The sequence below is a fragment of the Watersipora subatra genome, chromosome 10 (genome assembly GCF_963576615.1).
Source record: "Watersipora subatra chromosome 10, tzWatSuba1.1, whole genome shotgun sequence".
NCBI classification, from domain to species: domain Eukaryota; kingdom Metazoa; phylum Bryozoa; class Gymnolaemata; order Cheilostomatida; family Watersiporidae; genus Watersipora; species Watersipora subatra.
In genome coordinates this window covers 44333941-44354409 of record NC_088717.1, presented here as the reverse complement: position 1 = coordinate 44354409, position 20469 = coordinate 44333941, and the positions used below count along the sequence as shown (strand labels likewise).

Below are 20469 nucleotides of genomic sequence, written 5' to 3'. Positions count from 1 at the left end.
TACATGTCCTTTTTTACTTGTCATCTCGAAAACTCAAAGTTTAACTGGTATTTTTAACATAATCGACTATTCTGACAAGTTATGCATTTGCTTTTTGGACTGACTTTCAAAATTCTCTACTACACAACAAGGACGCCCCTGACAAGGAAGCAGCTTACAGCCAAAACCGTCCATACAGGATTGCTAAAAAATACATTTTTATAAGAGATGATTAACATGAACATAAACATTAACTGATTAAAATTTCCAAACTTAGGACTGTAGATGGTGTTCAAGTCAATATTAAATGACATGCTATAACAGGTGACTTCAAATGACATGCTATAACAGGTGACTTCAAATGAAGCCGATGGTTCAATGAACGTCAGGCTTACTGAACGTTGCTTATTAATAAAATGAAGTAATCAGTTTTGTCACACATTCATAAATTTCCCTGACATGTTGGACAGTCGGTTCCGTACATAGAAGTGACTCAATGTGATAACTTCATGAGTATCAGATAATATGTAAAACAAAGAGCACACGCTACCAATCAAAACTATAATTAGCAATTTCAGAACACATTTCATCACTTAAAAGTATAAACAAACTTCCTGATATCTGTTTATAGGAAATGATTCAAATGATTTCTCTCGAGAAACAAATAAATACGGGAAGCTTGCTTAAATATTCATACAGTAGATTTGCCTATTCGCAGCGTTAGACAACTTGCATCACGGCGCGTGATGTAGCATTCCATAGCTTTGTTAACGGCAATTGATTATTTGTAAGGTTTCTAAACTGTCTAAATATGGCTACAACCAAAGCACGACAACTATATGTATATTTAGAACTTTATTGGCAATAATTTCATTTCATAAATAGAAATGTTTTTTAAATTAGGCCATACAACAATAATAAAACAAAGAAAAAAAGGCAACAGTTAGCCATTAACTATGACTCTCACGTGGTTGTAGAGGTGTGATAGAATGATATTGAGAAGAGCATATGTAACTGCATAAAATTGCTGCTGTCATTGAATGGTAAAATGGAACTTGTTTCTAAAATTAAGGACGAGCTTTTAGAAACAGTGCTGTGTCCCTCCCTCCGCTGGTGACGATACTGTCGCACTGATGTTCGACAAAAAGCGTTATACATGTTTTCAATGTGTGGATGGGGCAAATTTGGAATTTGTCACACATCTAATTTTCGCGTGATAAGCTTTTCAATGGGTGTTCTTGTGATGTGGATTGATTCAAACGCCTCGTTAAAAAAGATACGAAATTCTATTTTAGAAGTTGTAGCGGTGCACTCTTGTATCGTTTAGCAGCGCACTTCCGATGGAGTAACGTCTGAAGTATGAAAATGCTTAAAATGCAATAGCTTGCATGGCAATCTAGATTGCCATGCAAAACATGTATAACGCTTGCATGGCAATCTATTGCACAACATTCCCAAGTGTCGTTTTTATCTTTCGCAGGCATGAAACATTCAGTAAACATTTGCAAGTAACAAAACTAGCTGACCTTGCAGGTTTGGGCGGTTTCCATCTTGTAGATAAACCGAATCATGGAAACAGTGAAACACACAAGTCAATGCTTTGTACCTGAAGCTTTGTACTCATTTAGCAAGTTTTGGTAGAACCTGTGCTAGATGTACATCTAGCACAGGAATTTACATCTAGCACGTTGCGACAGGAAGTTACGCGCCGAATAAGGATGTTTTTGGATTACGTATGCATTCCCTATAAGAGTGAGAAAATAGCAAAAAAGGTTTTTATGGATTAGAGTGTGCAATGAGTATTCACCGAGTTTATGTACATCAATAAACTACATGTTATCCTCTATCCCCCACATTCAGTGATATGTGACCAACAATACGGTAATTATCCTATTTATGACCGAATGAATCCTAAACACCTTTGTAATCAAATATGTTTGTAATCGTGCAAGAGTTTAGTTACCGCTAACTAAATACTCATTTATGAAGATCTCAGGTGACTGTTTTTAATGACACATCCACACGCGTATGCGTCAATCCCCAGTCTGGATTACCACGCGACCTCACACGCTATAATCATACGATACCGTAATTATCTCACTTCCCGAACTGGAAGGTATGTCATTTGAATCTGTTTCCATGACGAGTATGCAATAAGTTATCATTCAAATCAAATTAGAGAACTCGCCACGAAGCAAGAACTTCATATAAATTCTTTACATTATCTGGAATTTATTATATAAGAGGTACACGTTATATGAGCATCTACTGTATTAGTATCTCTATTATATATACTAGTAGCCTGACAGTCTAGTGTGCGGGGGGGGGGGGGGGGGGGGGAGATAATCAGGTGTGCGGATAAGTTAAAGAGAATAAATATGTGCACAATTATTCTAAAATACTAGAAAGCAGGTTTTAGAGTGTCAATCTATTAAGCTTAATGTCATGAGTTCAAATCCCATACCAAGCAATCTTTTATTCTCTAATCCTTAATCTCTAATTATGGCTTTCGACAGATGGATATAGCTTCTATTATATTAAAGAATTCATCAGAAAAGTTCCTAAGTTTTCAGTACTTAGTTGTGTAATGTTTTCCATCTATTGTTTGTCACAATTTGTTTGGTCCATGCTTTTACTACATGAACTGTTTCCATGACGAGTATGAAGCACATCATGGGGATGTGGAGTTGTGCCCAAGTTGTGTTACCATGAGAGTGTTTATATGGGTATTCGCATGATGCAGTTCGACTCCGGCACCTTGTTGAAAAAAGGTAAGGAATTGTACGCTATAAGTTAATAACTAGCGGCGCACGAGATAGCGACACAAACGCATGAAACTCGATCGAGAATAGATGACGGAAGTATTGAAAATGTTTAAAATTGATTAGCTGGCACGGTATTTTAATGCGCATTATTCGCAAGCATGATGGATTCGATAATGTTTTGCAAATCACAAAACTCAGTTAACTTGCGGATTTATGCTGTTTCCATGATGCGGCTAACTTGCGGATCGGCTGATCTGCGGATATATGATATCGGAGATGATGCGGAGATGATATGGCGGATCGGAAATATACCGACTAGGTCAGGGGTCGGCAACCTGTGGCTCTGGAGCCGCATGCGGCTTTTTCATGCCTTCGCTGCGTCACCTCTGACTTTGGAATTTTCACCTCTTATCACCATATGCCAAGTAACTCATAAAAATATAGAAATTTTGTCACTAGATTTTGAAACATAATTTTAAAAATTGTAAGTATGGTGGTAAATCAAACATTGTCGCTTGCTATGCGTCATTATTTACATTATGTTGTATTATTAGTACCTTATCACATGATCGTCACGTGACTGTAACATAAAAGTACCAAAAAACGTACTAACGGATTCGCGCGGAAGGCCAGACCGCTACGAGATACCTTCTGATACTATGTCAACGAACTGGGTTAATTAAACAATTAGAAATCTAGTAAAGCCTGGTTCCCATATACGTCGCAAAGCACCGGCGATACGCCGCAGGCTATTAGTGATGAAATGGGAACGTATGCGCCAGGTAGTTGCGGCCGAGGACCGCCGGTAGTTGCCGGCGGCATCGCAATAGTTTAGCGCTGTTCAAATTTCGCAAACGGCCGCAGGCAAAACCGTCCCGAAATGCACTGTACGGGTAAAGGTCACCATTATAGGAACGGTATGGCGAGCGAACATTTTATTTGATTACGCAATTATGTTTACGATATTATTAACGATGTGGCTTTTATGTGAACAGATCCCGCCGAGCCTAGCGCCGCAGCGTTTTGTCTCGCAATCGATATGGGAACCAGGCTTTAGGCTGGCCAGCCACTTAGGTCGGCAATATCGTCACCAACACTACTGACAAACAACAACACTAATACAAGTAGTACACTTAATAACAAGTTATGCACCAATAAAACCCTTGAAATTATTTTATTGTTCTTTGCAAAAGTGTAATTCTGTTTTCTCAGCAGGTAAATCATACATGCCACAACTTTACGTTTTATGATGTGAACATTGTATAAAAACATTAAAAGCTAAACAAAAAAGTTACATGTGGTGTTTATTTTTTAATTTGAAATATGAAAGGGGGTTTGTGGCTCCCACTGCGTTCTTTCCTGTAGAAAATGGGTCCAAGTGGCCCTTTGAGTGGAAAAGGTTGCCGACCGCTGGACTAGGTGTACCCCAATTGAGTGGGTGAGCAACCCCTCGTAGATGGAGTGTGTCTGCCTACTACAAGCTGAGGCTGCGTATGCTTTCAAGACATTATTGCACCAACAATGGCCCGATGAACTTCACTGGACATGTCTGAGTTCAGTAGGAAGGAAACCTCGACGACTGGAGACATACCCAATTGCATAGAGCAATCTAAGGTTGGATGTCATACCTGTCACCAACAATGGCCTTTTTTGGGAACTAAACCCAAACCTGTTGTTTGCACTAGGCTGAGCTCTGACAATAAGTATAAGGACCTCAAAAGTACCATACTATTTTGTGTTGACCTTTTCAGTGATTTTCAAAATAATTTACTGCGATGTTCTCATTTTTTCTAGTAACTGAGCAAAGGTGTACATAGCATAACACTCACGGAACGTGGGCCAGTAAGACAACACTGTCAAAGTGTTGCAGGATATTGATACACTCATATAACCATCAATACTAAACATCAGTCCCGCAGCCATGACTTACGCTAAACTACATGGGAGGTAACTTTATTGTATCACTGAGCAGATTCAAGTGGCAATCGAGTGGCGCTTCAATCCCGGATAAATAAAAGCAATCCAGGTACAACCTGATGTCATCCTCGGTCAAAGAGGCTGAACAAACTTTTGCTCACTATCAACAATAAAACACATGCAGAACGCAGCACGGCGCGGATATTTGAAAAGTTTAGGATTTTCCAAAATACCCTTTTAAGGTTCATTTATTTTGATTAGATACCAAATTTTCAATTTTCTTTCTAATTGGGTTTTCGAATTATCACTAATTAAAAACCCATCAATATCTGGGGCCTATAAAATGCTGTTTCTATCGAGCTCTATACTCAGGTGAAAAAATCGAGTATTTGAGAAAAAACATTGGGCAAACAAAAAAAACCGAAAATGCCACCAGAATTGTATGAAAACACGGTGAATTTAATCTCGAAGGAAACTTTTTGTCCGGAAAACACATATTACAAAGCGTCGTTTAATGAATGGAGTAGGAAATATTCGATTGTTTCACTTGCTACAAGCTATATCCCATTTGCACTCATGCTGCGCGCTGTAATAGCTACATGAGTCATCCATGTCGACGGCTAATAAATATGACAACATATGAAACGGAGTTATAGTTGTAATTGTTAGCCTTACAGGCATGACATGAGAACTCTACAAACTTCACATCTGAAAAGATTTTTCATACCTGGATATGTGTCAAAAACAATTTGGATTTGTCTCCCCTGTTAGATCCCTTTGCACCACTGTCTACAAATGCTGCCAACTACATATTTGACTGTTGTCTACACAATATTTTATATAAGTAAACACTGTGTAGTAAACAAAATTAGCTGTTCATATATTACTAGTGCAGCTACAAATGGTAGTCTTTGCATGCACTGTTTTGTTCTACTATTTAGTTAAACAAGTGTGACAAAAACAACAGAAGATGAATTAACTGTAAATTTTCAAACAGTTGCATTAGTGAAAATATTAATATAATATTTCTAATATTGATAGGCAACGAGACAAACAGACTTATATCACATCATAACAACGTGAAAATCTCTTTAGTGACGAATGCAATGACATCAGACATGGTTACAGCATAATGCTATAACCACAACATTTCATGCTTGCGAATGGCCTGCGCCACTGTTGTCAAGAAATTATAAATTGTTTATCAAGAAATGCCTCATGATTAGAGCAAAATACACGCCACTGAAACGCCAGCTTTGAACTAGATGCTTAACAACTGGATAAAGTGTGCTTACCCGTTATTTAGCCCGTGAGCTGAAAACATCCTCTCCAAAGCAGTCATGCCTGAGTTAAGAATTTGGCTTACACATTACCTTTATGACTATATGCTAGTACGGTAATAGATACTGCTTTATGATAGCCACAACTGTTATATACCCAATCTTCAAGGATCAAACCCCAAGGAATGTCACAGTGTTAAAACTAGAGCGGTATCTAAAAAACTAGAGCAGTATCAAGAAAACTAGAGTGGTATCTAGAAAACTAGAGTGGTATCTAAAAAACTACAGCGGTATCTAGAAAACTAGAGCGGTATCTAGAAAACTAGAGCAGTATCTAGAAAACTAGAGCGGTATCTAGAAAACTAGAGCGGTACCTAGAAAACTAGAGCGGTATCTAGAAAATTAGAGCGGTATCTAGAAAACTAGAGCGGTATCTAGAAAACTAGAGCGGTATCTAGAAAACTAGAGCGGTATCTAGAAAACTAGAGCGATAGATCTCACCTTCCCGAATGGCACTGATCCAGTCCTGTCTCATGGCCTCATTCGTTGCGCTTATATAGAGTTTCTGGTGCTTTTTACCACCTGACCCGGTGTTCCCTTCCTCGTACCATACCTAATAAAAAATGAGCGAGATCATAACAGCCAGTAAACCAAAGCTGGTGGCAAAATGATGGAATTTGAGTTTAAAAGGTCGTACATTCAGAATGCCAAACTAGATGCATTCTTTCATTAAGTACACTTCGAGATTGACAGAACTCTTTTCCACGGCACGATTGCCAGAGTACACAGTACAGCTTTTACAGCTGACAGCTACAGCAGAAGTCCCTACAACTTAAATAATCCTTAGTGAGAATATTTACGTTGAGGAATTTTACATTATACGAAGCATAAAATACATGTGAATTCCCTAATCCGTTCTAAAATCCTTCCTAACTCACTCCTTTGACCCTTTAAACAGAAAAAAACTAATGCTAACTTATTACACTCAATTTGACATCATTAATCTCATCAAGTTGAGGGTGAGCTTTGCCCTAAAGGCTAGTTCATCACTATATTGCCGTATGTCGGAGTTGTCCTCTCGACGTTTATTAGTAGACTATTCGCGCCGTAACCAATGGCATCATCGATGGGGCAACGCGAATACATCGGGAAAGTGTACAGCTGTCAGGTGTTTTTGATAGTTTGTCGAGCATCGACAAAAACCTATGCAATGTGCACTGTGTATTTGCCTATGCAATGTGCACTGTGTATTTGCCTATGCAATGTGCAATGTGTATTTGCCTATGCTATGTGCAATGTGTATTTGCCTATGCAATGTGTATTTGCCTATGCAATGTGTATTTGCCTATGCAATGTGCAATGTTTATTTGCCTATGCAATGTGCAATGTGTATTTGCCTATGCAATGTGCACTGTGTATTTGCCTATGCAATGTGCAATGTGTATTTGCCTATGCAATGTGCACTGTGTATTTGCCTATGCAATGTGCAATGTGTATTTGCCTATGCAATGTGCACTGTGTATTTGCCTATGCAATGTGCACTGTGTATTTGCCTATGCAATGTGCAATGTGTATTTGCCTATGCAATGTGCAATGTGTATTTGCCTATGCAATGTGCAATGTGTATTTGCCTATGCAATGTGCAATGTGTATTTGCCTATGCAATGTGCAATGTGTATTTGCCTATGCAATGTGCAATGTGTATTTGCCTATGCAATGTGCAATGTGTATTTGCCTATGCAATGTGCAATGTGTATTTGCCTATGCAATGTGCAATGTGTATTTCGCCATTCCCGTGACGGCATTATATGTTGACAATATATAGACTATACCACGGACTATTGAATCTGTTATTAAAAGTAAACGCCAATTAATACGTAGGCTAGCACCCGTATGTCTGTGACAGGGATGCGTGTACAGTAACAATACTTCATGATGACATAATTGGCAGCAAGATTTAAAAGCAGTTCCATTAGATACCTGTGGTCAGCGAACGTTAACCTAAACACAATGAATCCACACAACACTTGAAACTTCAAAACCTTTCAGCCGTAGAAAGATTTAGCTCTGGGCATGTTAAGTGGCAAATGTTTACACGAACAACAAATATTGCATCCTATATGTCAACAATGCTGGCCGAGCATAACACAAGACAGATGTATTTGTGTAATCCTCCTCTATACAAAAAGGATGTCAGAGGACGCTGGTCAACTGCACAATTTCATGAAAAAAAGAAGTAATGGAGTCACTATTCTGGGGCTTCTCCGCAGCACATTTACAATCTTAGTTGATTATTTATTTCATAAACCTGAAGCGTAAGCCTATCCGCAGCCAATCCGAGGCAGTGAATGATAAGTAATCGCCGGTCCAACCCATATACAGATGGTACCGGATTACACTGGCAGCAGGTTCATATAACCTGAACTGACCTATTTGAATGATTATGAATACAAAAAGCAGTTAAAACCTCATGCTGCCTGGGAAATACTGAAAAATAATGACGCACAAGTTACAGAATACATGCTATGACTTCCTCTGCTCCTTGTCGCTACAGCAATACAACAATTCAGAGCTTATCATTAAGCCATTCACTTAGAGTAAACACAAACTCCTATAAACTGCTATAAAAAGACATCTGATAAAACAGATGAACTCGAAATGAGGTCATTCTAGAATGACTTTTTACCGCGCTTTGCGCATCTACATCTATATATATAAATCTCAATGCTTGTCTTTTTGTTAAACCCTGTGTCCAGTTATAGTGATTAAACCCTGTGTCCAGTTATAGTGATTAAACCCTGTGTCCAGTTATAGTGATTAAACCCTGTGTCCAGTTATAGTGATTAAACCCTGTGTCCAGTTATAGTGATTAAACCCTGTGTCCAGTTATAGTGATTAAACCCTGTGTCCAGTTATAGTGATTAAACCCTGTGTCCAGTTATAGTGATTAAACCCTGTGTCCAGTTATAGTGATTAAACCCTGTGTCCAGTTATAGTGATTAAACCCTGTGTCCAGTTATAGTGATTAAACCCTGTGTCCAGTTATAGTGATTAAACCCTGTGTCCAGTTATAGTGATTAAACCCTGTGTCCAGTTATAGTGATTAAACCCTGTGTCCAGTTATAGTGATTAAACCCTGTGTCCAGTTATAGTGATTAAACCCTGTGTCCAGTTATAGTGATTAAACCCTGTGTCCAGTTATAGTGATTAAACCCTGTGTCCAGTTATAGTGATTAAACCCTGTGTCCAGTTATAGTGATTAAACCCTGTGTCCAGTTATAGTGATTAAACCCTGTGTCCAGTTATAGTGATTAAACCCTGTGTCCAGTTATAGTGATTAAACCCTGTGTCCAGTTATAGTGATTAAAATCTCGCCATAAGAAATCTGCAGGGCGCTGGATTTGATCTCTGGACCTCCAGATCAAAGTGGCGAACCTAACCATTGATCTACACAGAATACAATGATTCATTGGGCAAATAGTCATTACATTGGTTAAGACATTCGGGCTTATTATAATAGCGCTTGCTTAGAGTTAATAACTAGCAGAGATTAAGGAGCTGCCATTTCAATATGGCCTTCACATGACGTGGCAATATCTTTGATGCAATCAAACTTCCTTAGAGGATTCTTACAATGAAAGCTTTGTAAATCCTTTTTAAAAGGAGAACGAAATCATGGCTAAAGATATTTGCTCGCACTCATGGAGTTTGTATGTAATAACCTGCTCAAGAATCATGCTTGGCTTTTACTACTAAATTGATAACTTTATTATTTGTTGTATCACTTATCGCTATCAATGCTGTCATGTATAATATTTGAGCAGAGCCAGTAAAATCGTTGTACAACCTACCAATGCCCTGTTTGGTCACATAACCTAGGATTTCAGCAAAAAAATCCCAGATTTAGGTTTTTTTGCAAGGTGGTTTCAATATAGCGCCTTGACTGTGCGCAATTCAAAATAATGATATTCTATTAATCAATTTTAGTGACTCTTTTTTGCAGTCAGTCGAGGTGGCTAAGACTGTCTTTAGTTATGGATTGATTGTGACAATAGCCATCTATTCCAGAGAGCTACGGGTTAACGTTGAAATTTTGATTTTTGAGTTTTGCCGGATCAGATACACTCTCTCGACAGAAATGAAATAGCATCCGGTGGACAAGAACAGGTCGATAAATGCTAGAACTTCTATCCTGCTGCTGCGGCTGGTTGATAGGTGAATTAATTTATTTGCTCCCTTTAGACGCTGTCACGGTGCATCACTGGTATAGCTCATGCAGATGTTGTTTTTGATTCAGTAAGGGTGCTCTGTTCACCTTGCCCATATGTACAGGGTTGACAGTTAAGTCACCGTCGGTCTGACCCCTGTACAGATGGTACCGGATTACACGTACCATCAACAGGAGATTCATATAACCTTAACTGACCTATTCTAATGATACATATACAAAAAGCTGTTTAAACCTGATGTTGTCTGAGAAATACTAAAACATAGGCGCCACTACGACCAAATACTAAACATACGACACACAAGTTACAGAATACATGCTATGACTTCCTCTACTTTTTGTCGCTACAGCAATACAACAATCAGAGCTTATCATTAAATCATTCACTTAGAGTAAACACACACTCTTAGCTGCTATAAAAATACATCTGATAAAATAGATGAACTCGAAATGAGGTCGTTCTAGAATGATCTTTTACAAACATGGCTATGATTTCCTACAGAGCTGCAACGATGAATACACGCATGTAGAGATTCTACATTATCCATAGAGAATCAACCAACACACTTGACAATACCTAAAGATGATCTTGCGCAGAAATTTAGTAGATTGTATCAAAAAGTATCGGTATTTTTCTATCATTTGAGATTATTTTTGATGTTTGAAGTGATCTGACTGCCAGGATGTTTCAAGATTACAATTGACAAAGATCGATCGCGGCTAAAACGCTCAAAAGAAAATATGAGCCGAAATTAGATCACTAGCTGCACGGTTGCCTATCTCTCTTATTATTGATATCGGCTATCGTTTTTATCGGCTATCGCATTATGTTGCAGAGTTATGCATCTCTATTCAGTCGGTCTCTTTGATGAAGAGCAACTATAGACGTCGTAACCGCACTTTTGCTTGAATCTGTGTGCTTTAACTGTGATCAAGTTTTGTTGATTTTAATCCTGAAACACCATAGCAGTCAGATCACCTCAAATATCGAAAACAATCATGAATGATAGAAAAACATCGATACTTTAAGATAAAAACGGCGAAAGTTTTGCACATGTCCATCTATGTAGATAAATTTCAGCGTTTGTTTTTTTTGTTAAACCCTGTGTTCAGTTATAGTGATTTAATCTAACAATGAAAAATCTGCACGGCACTGGATTTGATCTCAAGACTTCCACATCTAGAAGTGGCGGAACCTAACCATTGAGCTACACAGAATACAAAGAATTCACTGGGCAAATAGTCATTACATTGGTCAAGACACTCATGCGCAAAGCGCTTACTTAAGGCCTGTTCATACTATGTCACCATTTGTCAGCGTTTCCCTTTCGGTGTTCATCGTCGGTTATGTGAACCGTGAATTGATGGCATCGACGAAGCATCACGAACATGTCGAAAAAGTTTGCAGCTGTCAAACTTTCCCGATGTTTCGCCCAGCATCGACGACCGCCTTTCAAATATGAACCGTTTCGGCGATGGTAATTCGCAGCCGTTGATAGAGTAAGTTATTCATATCCGTTTGATTCTGGACTAGTTCTTGATTTTAAGAAGCGAAAACCAAAAGGTTTTTTACTAAAATTTAAAAAGATAAATGTAAACACTACGTCACTGAGTATTTGCTGATGCAAACGCGAACGGGTATGTGATAGTGTGAACATCGTTATCATCGACGATCACCAAAGTATTGTGGCATCAACACCGAAATACGGCAATATATGTAAACCGGCCTTTAAAGTTAATAACTAGCACTCTTGACCGTTAGACGTGATGATTGTTCAGCTGGCCCAAAATGTAGATATTGTTTTAGTAAATATTTTAATGAAGATTTAACTTTCAAGGCAAGTTGCTCAAATTCATTAGGTAATTATTCTATCACTCATGCATTTGGCTAGTCTTTAAATAGACTATCTTTTAGGCAGGAGAGCAATTACAGAAGATATGATAAGTGAGCCTTCTTTTGACATATTCATCAAAACAGAATAAATGAGATTTCATAATAACATTTTTTCTGACCTCATGTCAACATGAATCCCAAAAACGCTGGTGAGCATAACGTTATGACAAATCAGATGCAAAAAATGTCTTACTATCGCCCGACGTGTTGAAAACTTACAATTTATATGGTGATATCTTTGTATTTTGACACATGTATCCCTACTAGCAGGACTGGTATTCTAATGTTGTGGATCAGAGGCTAAGACTCAGACTCAATGCCCTTGACTGGTCTATCAGTTTCAATATAGAGACTACAATCTCACTTCTCATCTGAATGTCATGGATAATACAAGAGAATATATGGATAAAACAACCTAAAAATTGAATCTCTGAAGATAGGGAATAATTTTGAAAATTTTGTGTAAATGTGAAATATCTGATATTTGTGATATGCTGCTTCCAACAGCAAAAAGAAAAATACCCTTAAAAGTTTGGCTTTCAAATAAAAATGTCAGAAAACTCAAAAAATCGCAAAACCTGCCAAATTCAGTTTATCTATTCCAGAAATCTGCTTTACACTGACAATATACTGGAATACTGCCAACAGCCATTTCACCAATGATACACTCGAGTGCTGCCAGCTACCATTTCACTGATGACACACTCGAATGCTGCCAGCTACCATTTCACTGATGACACACTCGAATGCTGCCAAGTACATGTAGCACTTTCTTGTACTCTATTATCACGTTAGTAAGTATAATTGTATGGGTAATTCTGTTGGTCATACAATTATACTTCATATCTGTAATAATATTTAAACATTTTTATTTAACGAAAACTAATACATATGCGAACTCAACAGTTTTAAATATTGCCAGTCTCCAAGTTTCAGACTGATACAATAACAATAATAACAGTAGTAATAATATAGCCCTAGTAACAAAGTATCGCTGCATAGCAACGTACACGTGTAGACAAGAATAATGTCATAGTACATAGAACTAAGACAGCTGAAAGAAATCTGATTAATATTAGCGATGATATTCAAGAAGAAACAAAGAAAACATCGGATGCATAGTTAGCAAACTAAATGAATACGTTTCGAGTGCGTATACACAAAACAATTCAAACATTATTCATTTAATATAGCTGGGAAGCAGTTTTGGCAAACCTTCAAGCTTGTAACACTTCCTCCAACCCTGGTGCCACCGGACATTAGAACTTTCACTACCTACTGATTAACCATCCTCAACTGAACATCTGTTTATAATTTAACGGTGTATGTCGGATATATTGAAACTTAGAGAGAAACTCAATGCAATTATGAATTGCTCTTGCAAGGTTTATCAGTAGTTTTGAGTGACGGAGAGGTTGGAACGACATCGAAGAAAGGTCATATGACACTAACAAGGGTAGCAGCTAGATTCTATGTGACAACAACAAAGTCTATGCGTGTTGTGAAACTTCTAGAGAGACAGACAGCTTCATTTTAACTAGGAGTAAATTCCTCGGAGAAACAATTTATAACGATTTACCACACTTGCGCACAAGCAAAAGTAAATTATTTTCATTATAGTTATGTAACATCTACTTGACTAAAGAAAAAGTTATAAAACTGTGAGCAATGCACTATATTACCGTGTAGTATTTTTAAACCTTTGTTTAATACAGCCTAATATTTATCACACAGACAAACTCAACTACAAAAATAGTTGGGGAATTATAACTATCGTGACTAGGTTTTCTCACACTTGCTAAAAAATCTGTCTTTATTATGCAGTGATGTCTATCAACAAAAGCAATCCTTTTTATATTCTTATGGCAAAGGTTCACAGTTCAGCATAGTTTCACATCACTTACAATTTTATTTAGTTTCTAGCAGAATGTTTAAATATTAAAAACCTATCAACTGTAAACTTTTATGTTTTTGGCTGCTCTACAGATATAAAAACATCAGAATTTTTTCTGCTTTCCTTGAAATGCCCATATATAAAATTTTATGTATGCTGCAGTTGAAATGTCGGAAGCATTCAAAGGCATCATCACATAAATAGAAGAATAGATCGAACAAAGTTTTTAAAAAAAATTAAAACACTAAATAGCTATAATTGTAGTATGTTTGTACACGATACCCAGTGGAAATGTTCAGATAACTCCTATGTATGATACGTACTAATCATGAGCTACAACAGCCATCAACTATCTATTAGATTGGTTAGAGTGCATCAGACGGACCAATGATAGGGCCACCTTATTATGTCACACTTCTGAGTTCTAATTTATAAAACTTCTCACCTGGAAACCAAAACCTTGGTTCTGGTCAATGACTGTTAAATCCACTGATTCAACGACCTTGACCTGACAGAGAGGGATTCTTGTGCCCTTTTCTTTACCAATTCCTTTCTACACAAAAAAGTGAACATATTGCATTAGCCCACCAAAGCGTTTTCAATAGATCTCCTCTCCACTATACATCAAGTTAACCAACAATAAAAATAAGAAACCAATGACTAAATAACAGAGGATCCCGCGTCTGGATGTTTCAAGGATTCACTACGCATAAAGACCCAGTTTTTGGAGTTAATGGAAAAAATAGTCTCCGTTTCCGGAATGCTCAACAGAGCGACTAAAAAGCACTATACTCAGAGTGAGAGTGACCTTTCCAGAGAGCGATGTCCAACACCTGCAGTATCCAATGCAAGCGGGTACGTAGGATTGCTTCACGGAATGCCAGCGAATAAATCTGCATAATTAGCCAAGGTTTCCAACAAAAAACGATTAAGACATGGGTGGCAAGTGCCTGACGAATAATGTCACTCATTATAGAAAGATGAGTCTACAGAAACCTTTAGTACAGTTCTGTAACTGGCTCTTAAGTCTGTAAGGTTGTAGTACAGAATAGGCCCTGCAAGTTGGTAAGAGGGAAATACGCTAGTAGTCTACTAAACAGAAACAACTGCAGTGTGTAGGGAAATCCCTTTTCTAACCGCAATAGTTCTCTGTGTACTGGAATAAGGAAATAAGTAATTTCACTAAATAGTTAGATGCGATAAGTGGTGACCAGTGGATCTAATTAGTAGTTCTGCCACTTCAGAGATACTATAGAACTGAACTGAGATGTTGATAGCTATATCTTTGCATCCTTTTTCTAGATACATGATTCAATCAAGGAAAAATTGAGTTGGGTGAATCATTACACTGCTTCACTATAACATGTCTTGTTATTGTTTTCACCATCGACATTAAGGAAAAACAAGAAGCTGGAGTTGTTTTCCTTAACGTTTTACTAGTTAGGCCTATACCGTGGTACAAGTTATAAATATTTATATAGACAAACTTGACTGCTATGCATACTTATCAGTGAGCATTGCCAATTTGCAAGGTCTTGAGTTAATACAATAGCGACGTTACATAACCCCGGGACTGTAAGAGTCAAAGGAGAGTGTGTTGGACAGTGTTGACAATCAGATTAGTACTAAAGCTTAGTTCAGGCTTACTTTGACCTTCCGTTGTCATTATCATACATCTACATGTATATCTAATCCTAACGCCTAATCTCCATTGTTAACTTATATTGGCTTCTCTATCTTTCATACCGCGAGCATGTCTTCCAAAGGCCTTTGTAAAATGAAAAAACCGTGAAACGGAGACAGCCGTAATCCAGGGGGAACTGTAGTACTAAACCTTAGTTGAGTTTAACTCTCCGCTATCATTATCATAAATCTATATCTAATCCCAACGCCTATTCTCCATCGTTAACTGATATTGACATCCCTATCTTTCATACCTCGAGACTGCCTTCATAGTAGCGAAGACATTTGGTGAACAGCTGAAACCATCTTGACCGAAAGTTGTCGAACTGGAAGATCTGGTTCTTCATTTGAGACCTCTTGACCATAAACTCTTTTTTAATAAGTACTCCATCTCTATCGTCATTCATGTTTGCTGAAGGAGGGCCCTCCAGCACCCTGTCATTCAGCTGAGACCACCTCGCCTGCGTATCTCGCAATGTCTACACCATCCAATGCGCTGTACTGAAAGACATTCGTAAACTTTGCAAGAACTTTTATACCATCCAGTCAGGCGCTGACAGAGGGAATACAGTAAATGCTAGCGTTCCCTTGAGAGAAATTAGAGATACAATGAAACCGAGTGCAAGTTTGTAAAACCTGCAATTGAATTTTCACTTAGGCCTATATCTGTTAGGCCTACTTAATAAAGACATCAATAGTCTCTTTAAAATAGATAGTGATTATAGGCAGACAACAGTAGTGAGCTCAAATTATTCAACACAAGTTCAGTGTGATGATAAAGTCAAAGCACAGTAAAGTATTTTTAGAAGTAAATGAGTAACCTTTTTGTGATAGTCTCGAAATAAGTTTACCCATTAGCACTCACGATTTAAAGGTTGACTTGCAACAAAATTCACTTTACAGTTATTTGGTATCAAAATATTCACCATGTCTTACTCTGTTGTGTTTTAGGTGCCAAATATGTGGATATGTGATTACAAGCTCTTTAAAGATTGGAATCTCTTTATTTCTCTGACGTTATCATTACAGTTTGGTTATTGTCTTGTCACGTGATGTTCTCAAGTGAATCGAAAGGCCAATAAAAAGCTCAATATAAAATCTATCGTAGCACTAGTTTATGACAAACACTTTGGGTTTTACCGAAGACCTCGTATCAAATATAGATGCTCGCTACTTTACAGTTTTGTTTCGGTTTGGTCTAATCGGCAAGTCGTAATCTGATCATGTGACCCAGTACTCCGCAAATAATTTCTGCAGCACTTTTCGATTATCACAGGTGACCGACAGGCTCGTCATGATTATGAGACAATAATATGTACTCCTTCGAGCTAAGGTTAAAAAATTAAACGAATTTTTACAGTAAGTTATAAGATATCGCTGCTAAAAGTGACAGCATTACAATGACGATAAAACAGACGTGTAAGAACAATAGACATGGTTTTATCGAATGCGTGAAGTATATTTGTGAAAATATTTCGACGAACAAGGTTGCAGGAAAGTGTAAACAGAAACCATCTACCACAACTACGTCACATTTGAGCCATTTTGGAAAGCGAATCCAAACTACGGCGGTCTCGTGTGGCTGCGATTAACTGTTCGTTTTTTAGCTTTTAAGAGCTTGTAATCACATTTCCACATATTTTGCATCTACAACACAACAGAGTAAGACATGTTGAATCTTTTGATACCAAATAACTGTAATGTGAATTTTGTTGACAGTCAACCTTTAAGGCTGTCTGTATCATCACGGCCACATATCTAAACACATACGCTATCTCAAAATCCCTATTACTGTAATTAAATGATTTTAAGAAGATTTAAACTTAATTTAGTTAGGAAATTTTGTGAATTTGCTTTGTCTCTGACATCAGTTTATATGCACAAGTACGCTTGCCAGTGGCGCACTGCGAGAGATTGTCATGAGTAATCAGTATGTTCATGATTATCCAATGAAGCAGCAAAGACTGAGTGGTCTTGTGGTAGTGCACTTGCTTTTAAATCTGATACCCCGGGTTTGATTCTTATGTGAGGCGATCTTTTTTCCTAAAGCTCTCAGCATGGCTTCGGATAGATATCGGATACGGGTCCTATTATAGTAAAGATTAGTAAATTCAATGGCGTGAAAGTACCAGAAGAAAAATTGCAGATGAAAAGAGACTTGGTTGTTTAAAAACTACAGCTTTGACTATACACTTTATTTTGTAGCAAATAATATTCAGTACGTATCCATCTCAGACTGATTGCATCAATGACTTTACGTCTATCAAGAAAGACTAACGAAAGAAAACCGAGGCTGTTCCCAAGTTTCAATTCTTTCAATTTTATGCTTGTTACAAAGAACTTTTCAACCCTAAAAACATATGAGTTGAGTTTTGACATTTAGGTTTGATAAGGACCAACATGTTGAACTGGTCTTTGTCAAATTTGATGACATATCTGCTGTTGAGCCTGCAAAAACTGGATAAAAGGCTTTTAGCCAACAGTTGGAAAAGTATGCTCGAATATGATTATACACGGCTTGTCTTTCTATCTATAGTACTGGCCATCATCTAAACTTAGACGATGCTGATCAAATAAAGGGCATAGCTGAACACCCTAGCTATGACTAAGTGAGCCAAGGACAGCAAATGATAAGGCTATCTGAGCAGTTTGCATTGCAACTATTTACACAAAGAAGACAGTACATACATTCATACCCACTAACAATCACATTTCATGAACATTACAAAGCATATCCTCTTCACAAAAGATTTCATGCTGCATTATAGATTTAAAAATGAGTGGTTAGTATTATACAAAATTTCTTAATAAGTGTTGTTTTACGCTACTTTCTAGTTTGAGTTACTATTCTATAAATTTTTAATATCCTTTCCAACTTCTACAATGTTTACACCTTCTAACATCTACTTGTAAAACTACTTTTAATTCATACATGAATTTTCTAGCATAAAATATAATTGTCTTGTAGATTATATTTAATATTATATTAAATATTATATTAAATATATTATATATATTAATTATATACAATTAATTTTCTTGCAATTATTAACTTCAAAGAGACTTGTCTATCGATGTCATCTTATCAGGAATAGATGCCAGAGATAAATTCAGGCAAACAAGACAAACTTGCCCTTTCAGTTAAGATTGAGGTCTACAAATGAATTTCAAATGCAAAAAAAGCGTTTGCAGCGTACTAACAGTGGAAAAAATAAAAAAGTTATTTATAAAAAACTTGATGCAATAAAATCATATCAAACCCATCGCTCATTCATTTTACTATTCAACTTCACACTAGTATACAAACTATATGATAACTAATTTATCAATTTACTCAAGGTTTTACTTTGACTATATCGACAAACGTAAAATTTGTTTAAGAGCCAAGTTGTTCTATGTGATAACACATGTTCATACTGCAACAGCAAAAAATAAAAAATACACTGTGGTTTCACACAGTACTCACTTTTACACACTATTCTCCCTGAGAGGATAACAGTTACCTGTCCAATGTTCCATAGAATATTTTAAAAGTATCAAAATTGTAACCAAAAAGAAAATGTGGCCAACGAAATAAAATTATCATGGAAATGTGTGGTTCCTCTCCAGATCACGAAAAAACAACTTTGATTGAGAATGAAGTACAGGATCTTCCACTCATAAAATGATTGGCAATGCAAATGACTAAGCTACTAAAATTAGTAAAACTAAAAAGCCTTTTGGCAAGAATCAGCTTATATTTTTTATCGATATAAACACACAAATTGCAAAAGACTTTTTAAAATTATGATCGTGTATGAGCAAGTAAACTATCAATTACAAAATATATATTATTACTACATAACTGCAGCACGATGTCCTAGTGAAACAGTGAAAAAAGCAGGACACATGGATGTCTTTATAATTTGATAGGTTAGTCAGAGAGTACACAAAATGATTTTATGTAAGAAACTACAAACCTGTTTTCAGATTGTTGTTACAGAACTCTGGTTACAGGAAGTAGTTCCTGGGCCTCTTATACACGATTAGGGCTACGTAATTTACCTATTTTAGCACACAGTAAAACGTTTAGAGTTAAGTTTTGTTAAAACCTGTTAAGCTATCTTGCCATAGCTAATGTACAATAAAATGCAATAAAAAGCTAAAGCTACCATAAAATGAGCACAACGTTAAAGATAAAATACCCGCTGAATAATAAGAGGATATGCGTCATACCAAACTCACTTTTACTACAAAGATTAGTATAAAGTGCAACATAAAATAGTGAATAAACATACTTTACTAACTGTTTGGTTCTCTTTCATATACCAAACCACCAGAATAGGAGACAATTTTGCGTAGTCGGTCTGGCGTTCGAGAAGAATTAACTAACTCCGAAACGATAAAAACGTTATAAGTTGTGAACGTTAATTGTAGCCTAACAAATATGCATGCTGGAACGGAACGCCTTCGCAAAAACACTGTGTCGTTGCCTTGCTGAACTGCAACAAATACGTTGACACGGAAGTAGTACTTTGCCATTAAGAGATTGCGTAATTTGCTACGCCGACTTGGAATAAGCATTTAATCTTTATGTGAAGTATAAACAAAGTGTAGACAACTCTTATTTCAATGTATAACTTGAGCTAGCCTGTCAACAATACTTATGCATAGATCAACCAGTGGGAGAAATCAGGTCTAAAGGTCGAATTCACTTATCATTAATGTGCTAGATGAATTCTTTGTTTGATATGAAATAATTCGCCTACACAGTGATTAGGTTGAGATAAATGATCTGTGGGATATGAAGAACAGATAAGTGATCTTCAGGGTATAAAGAACCGTAACTT

The 20469-nt window shown here is 37.0% G+C and overlaps 1 protein-coding gene across 3 annotated transcripts in view; it reads right to left on the bottom strand.

Annotated features, from left to right (window-relative positions):
• LOC137405714 (tyrosine-protein kinase TXK-like) overlaps positions 1-20046 on the bottom strand; it is a 48897-nt gene extending 28851 nt beyond the window's left edge. For 2 of the 3 annotated variants that reach the window (XM_068092070.1, XM_068092073.1), the window contains exons 1-4: positions 19918-20046; positions 15895-16141; positions 14403-14510; positions 6443-6554 (exon numbers count right to left, since the gene is read on the bottom strand). In XM_068092070.1, coding sequence (XP_067948171.1) covers positions 6443-6554; positions 14403-14510; positions 15895-16047 — 373 coding nt within the window. In that variant the 5' untranslated portion in view covers positions 16048-16141; positions 19918-20046. The remainder of the gene's footprint in view (positions 1-6442; positions 6555-14402; positions 14511-15894; positions 16142-19917) is intronic. The other variant, XM_068092072.1, reaches the window with a different exon arrangement.
• Between the last annotated feature and the right edge of the window lie 423 nt (positions 20047-20469).